A 5,551-nucleotide genomic window follows, 5' to 3' on the forward strand; every position below is an offset into this window, starting at 1 on the left:
TATGGTGTATCTTTTCTTACAGTGGCATGTTCAGGATTATAGTCAATTTTTCTTATTTTCCCACCTCTTTTATTCAGTCGTGTTTTCTTTTAACTGTGGCTCATACTGTCTTCTTTATCTCAAGAAGAATTATACATTTGCAGTTTGGTCTTTTCTCTTTGTCACCCACCATCATCTACTTCTAATGTTCAAGCTCCCTGTTGGAGTCACACAGTCTGATACTGGAGGGGCCCACTGCAGGCAAGTTGATCCTTATCTCTTCCATGTTGGCTTCCTCCTGGAATAACTGTTCATCTTCCTGCCCGGCAGGTTGTTGCTGTTACCGTACCTCATCATTTGGAGGCTTATTAGTCATTGGTCATCTCCAACTCAGACAACCTGCTGTGCAGACAGATAGAAAGGCTGGAGAGGGAGATGAAGGGCTGCCACAGTGGTTAACAGTGTGGTTCTATTACAAAGAGAACCTGCCTCAAAATGCTATGACATATCATGTGTAAAAACAATTCATTTTTGGTTAGGGTTGAGGTGAGACATGTTGTGGTTTGGTTCAGGTTGGAGAAAGTCTCCAGGGGATGAATGTAGGTCAATACAAAGTTCTAAAGTGACAAAGTTGTGTGTGTATTTGTGGCTCTGCGTGTTTACATGGGAATGCATTCTACATTGTTTATGTACGAACATTATTGCTAAGTTCAAATGTTCACTGTTGAATATGGAGTCCCTGAACTGGCAAAATCTAGTAAAAGGTTATCAGATAGGTCAAAAAATATAACTGAAAAAAAAATAAATAAAACAAGATCCCAGCACTTAGAGATAACTATCTTCTTGTTTATTGTCTACATTTTGTCAGTTTCAGGTCTCAATTGTAGGATGCAGTTTGTAAAAAGTAGAAAAAACTTAGAGAAACATTGTAATGTGCTTGCTCCACTGTTTATTTAAAAGATAAGATAGATTTGATTTTAAAACAGACTCACCTATATTAACTCTTGTGCAGAATATATGAACAGATATGGATAAAGACTATAACGGGGTTATAATTACACTCACAGAAGAAACCAAAACCAAGGTTTCAAATCGGCAGTGTTTATTCATCAAATTCCAGCTGATGACAGACAGACAGAAACATAACTGTGATAAACTGTACATCCTCCTCCTCCCTCTGTTTCTTCACATCTTCTCTTCCACTTTAGTCAGACTCTTTTAATCTCTTTTTGTCTCCTCTTCCTCTTTCCAGCTCTTACTTGTTCATGCTTGTCCCTTTTATCTACGTACACTCCTCTTGCTCAGAGCTCCTCAGAGTGGAAAGCTGAAGAACAAGAGGAGAAAACAAGGTGTTCATCAGCCGCAGTTACTGCAGGTATAAATATTAGGTATTAGGTATGATTGTGAATTGGCTCTTCTCATGCAAAGAAAACCAAAAAAAAAAACTTTCTTGGCAGATAATACAAGCAATAAATATTAAAGTATATAAAGGAATTATTTCTTCTTACTCTTCTGCTTCTCATGTTCATGGTTCAATAACTCTGACTCTTTCTGCTTGAGTCTGAATGAAAGCATCTATTAAGTGTCATTGAAGAATTGTGAAATACACAATAAGTGTTTACGTTCAAGTTCTTACTGCAGTTAATTAACAGTATTTTTAATGGGCCATTGGTTCTGATAATTGGATGACAAAGATAAGATGGGAAGTTTATTTTATGCCTAATGTATTTCCACTATTTAGCGGGTTAAAAGGGCATCATATTCATTGTAACTCTGTTAGTCAGTGAGTGATTATGTTCTGACAGCTCCATCATTGCTATTATCTGCACGGCATGGATTATCATGATGAGCATTTAAACTAAAAACATCTGGTTTCAACACATGTACACGCTGATATATTAATGTTAAAATGTTTAATTCATGATTTGGTGGATGTAAATGTCATGTCCGGAATAAGATGTCAAGCATCTTATTCACAATATTTTAGTTTTTAATTCGTCGTTACATGGTTAGTTAACGTGAGATGATGTTTTCTTACATGTGAGGGTTTCAGTTAGCTGGTGAATACCTTCCTCCTCATCATCGGGAGCTACCAAACTGGCTGCAAAATTCCACACCATCTCCAACCAATCAGTGCTCTCCAGCGCTGTGACATCAGCAGGGGCTGCAGCAGGGCTTGATCTTATTGGACGAATGCCTAAACAGAATAGAGTGAAGACATAGAGCAATATGAATGAATAGAAGAAATATTATGAAATATTTAGACCTAAGATGTTTTAAAGAGTGAAACTGAACTTGATCAAGTAAACAGGGTGGACTAAATATCAGGAAAACTCACCTACTACCTCAAAAACATCCATAGATTTAAAATAATTTTACATACTACACAGTTTTAACAAAATAATAGAAAATAGCATGTATATACTGTATATATAAAGTGCATGTGTAGGTGTTGTATGTTATTTTCTTCACCCCATATGGGTTATTAGACACGGTCTCAGATTGGTCACAACAGGAGAAAGCAATACGGTATAATATTAGATATAATTTAAATTGAGTACTAGGGAGTGAATGTGAATGTGATATGTATGGTGGTTCATGAGTTTCTGCTTGCCTCTAGCCCTCAACCCTCTCTTAGCGATGGCAGAAGGAGGAGGGAGACCTGAGGGGGAGAGACACACAAACACGACGTTAACAGAGACAGCATCATGTGAAGTGTAAAATACAGGTTTCAGAGAGACAAAGAAAAAGAGAGGGTGGGCAAACAGAGAGGAACAATAACTGAAGAGAGAATCCATAAAGAGAACAACGATCAGTGGCCTTCATCACACTGCATATTTGCCATTTTCAATTATTCACACCCACATGCAGCTTTAGATTTATTGTTTTTCTGCAGTGGTGGCAAACATGACAATAAGATAACACACTTTTCATCATGCAGAACATGTAAGGGTTTATCTCTCGGCGATGCAGAGGACATGCTCAGTGAGAACACGGCAAGAAACAGCAACAACACAGCCACATTTTCAGCAGCATTTCAACTGTCCTGACACAGTTTTATCATATATTTCACACGTTAGTGTCATTCACTAACTTTTGCTTTCCACTCTAGTAGTCTGCAGTTCCAACACTAAAAGAAACATATTGATACCACTTTCTAATACAATATGAATGTTTAATAAAATATTTAGAGATGCTTTATAGATCACAAGCCAATAATATCCTCCTCCAGCAGGATCCCTGCTTTGTCTGTGATAAAGTCCATTCTCAGTGTGTGTGCACTGTGGGCTACATCGCACTTATAAGTTGCAAACTGTACCAGGGTTGACTTTCAAACTATTTGTGATGATTTTCAATGAGCACAGAGAAACTTTCCACTTTCAGCAGATTAATGTGAAAACATCCTTCAAGTGTCAAACTCTGCACATACATCATTCTGCATAGTGAAGCTCAAACATCGCAGGAACAAGGAGAAAAAAAGATTTTTGAGTGCAGAGGGACTAAGAGTAATCAGACCTTCTGGGACATAGCTACACAACATTCATCTAAAGTGCAGACTAACGGATAATTATACAAATAATTTATTTATTATTTATATTCATAAATACAAATGCTGTTGTCTTTATGAGACAATGAGAAACAAGAGATTTGACTTATTAACACCATTAACAACTGCAGACTGGAAGACAGTTTGTTCATGATTTTATGAATAACTTGAAAATAACTTGAAAATACATTATTGTTATTTTCTGTTTATACAGGAAAACTTCTTCCACAGGTAATTTTGCACACTTAAAGCCTTAATATGTTACATTTCCACATTAAAATGTCTCAAAACACTAGACCTGTGTTATATATTTTGTTCTGTTGTGAACTTACAATATCCTAAATGTTTCAACACGTTCAAATTAATTACCGTTTTTTTCCGTTATCATTTAACAGGCAGCTGTTAAAATCTATATATTATCTATCAAATAATTAAATTAATATAATAAACCTGCTACGACTAGTCAACTATTGGCTTAATTTAACAACTGCTAGTCAACTAGGAGAATCTTTAGTTGGGGGCAGCACTAATTTCTAACAATGTTCAAGCCCAGAGATATCTGTCATTCTATTCAGGTAATGGTGCGATTCATTGGTTGCCTGTCAATGGCGTCGCGTGTCCTTTGTGCATGCGTTGTGGTTGTCTGCCAGTAGCTGTCATAAATGTACTTTTTATCCAGTTGTAAGCCTAGATTGTACTAGATTTTGGTTGTTGGTGATATTTTACCTGGATGAAAGATTTTAGACATTAGATGTCTGGATCTTAAGTTACCAGAGAAACAAGCTGAGCTAATGTTAGCAGCAGCTCGACTGGCTGTCTTTTGTCTGCAGAACAGCATTGGAGATACAATGATTTTCAAGCTGCTTTATTTAGTGTTTTTAACTATTTTAATCTGTGGGTCCATTTGTTTTGGAGAGGAGGAGACCTCTGTTGTTCCTGTTAGAAATGATGAATACTGAAGGAATCCTAACCAGAAGAAACTGACTGCAATGGAGGTAATTGTGATGAAGACATCAACTTCCATGAGCCAATGATCCGTCATCAAACTTTGTTTTGTTATTGTTTTGTGTCCCCTAGCGGCAGAAATGACATATTGTACGTTTGATAATTGCTGTTAAATACACACTGCAGGAGCCAGGTAATGCCAGGGTTCAACCGCTAACAAAGCTGGTAATAGTGATAATTTAGTACCAAATGATGCACTAGAGGCATTTTAAAGCAGCTAGCCTATTATGCCAAAAATTATTACAATTATTTTTTTTTTTTCTTGTACACTGACCCTTCTGTGCTATTCACAAGAGCTTTGTCCCAGCGGCTGCTCTCATTAATTAATCTCTTTAATTTTCCGTCTCCCAGGTGGAAGAAGCTTTCTGCCTGTTTGCTGCCCAGTGTGGAGGAGTCGTATAATGGAGCCTCATAAACAACTGATTAATGCACTGACATTTCTTTGATTGGCACTCAGACACAGTGCAGGAGACTCCAGGAATAGAAGGCTAACATTTCCCCCCTGTCGTCCTTTTATTGCCTTTCTACACTCTGTCTTTCTTTCTCTGATTTATTCCACGTCTCTTTTCTTCTCTCTTTTTCCTTTAAATCTATTTCCTGTCTAGACTTTCATGTTCTCGTCCCGAGTCTCTTTTCTTCTCTCTGCTGTTCTGCCTTTGTTTTTTACTTTTTTGTAGTTTAGCAACCACATCAAAATGATAAAAGAATAAAAATATAAATTGTGCCGCAGAGATAAAGAAAAAAGAAACCCAAGAGGCTCTGAAACATTTTATGCTCCTTTCAGAGCATAAAGTAGAGACAGAGCTTGATAAAGAAAGCTTTGTTTGTTTCTTTTTTCTTCCTCCGTTCCAGCCTCGCTTCCTTCTTATCTTACTATATTTCCTTATGTCCTTCCTCTCCCTTTCTTTTTTCTTTTCTCCTTCCTTCCTTTCCCTGCATTTTGAAAACAACAAAAGAAAACAAGTTTCCTTGAAACTTTCTCCAGCCTTTCTTTTTGTTTTTGAGTTCTTTGCTTTTTCC

General features: G+C 36.9%; 1 protein-coding gene across 1 annotated transcript in view; it reads right to left on the bottom strand.

The window, feature by feature from the left end:
* Positions 1 to 1,059: 1,059 nt before the first annotated feature.
* LOC118340285 (triadin-like) overlaps positions 1,060 to 5,551 on the bottom strand; it is a 16,101-nt gene continuing 11,609 nt past the window's right edge. Inside the window, exons 4-6 of the mRNA XM_035678171.1 lie at positions 2,594 to 2,641; positions 2,018 to 2,176; positions 1,060 to 1,303 (exon numbers count right to left, since the gene is read on the bottom strand). Of these exons, the coding sequence (XP_035534064.1) occupies positions 1,281 to 1,303; positions 2,018 to 2,176; positions 2,594 to 2,641 (230 nt within the window). The 3' untranslated portion in view covers positions 1,060 to 1,280. The remainder of the gene's footprint in view (positions 1,304 to 2,017; positions 2,177 to 2,593; positions 2,642 to 5,551) is intronic.

Source organism: Morone saxatilis, unplaced genomic scaffold (genome assembly GCF_004916995.1).
Source record: "Morone saxatilis isolate NCDOM2014 unplaced genomic scaffold, NCSU_SB_2.0 Contig7, whole genome shotgun sequence".
In the NCBI taxonomy this organism is placed as follows: domain Eukaryota; kingdom Metazoa; phylum Chordata; class Actinopteri; family Moronidae; genus Morone; species Morone saxatilis.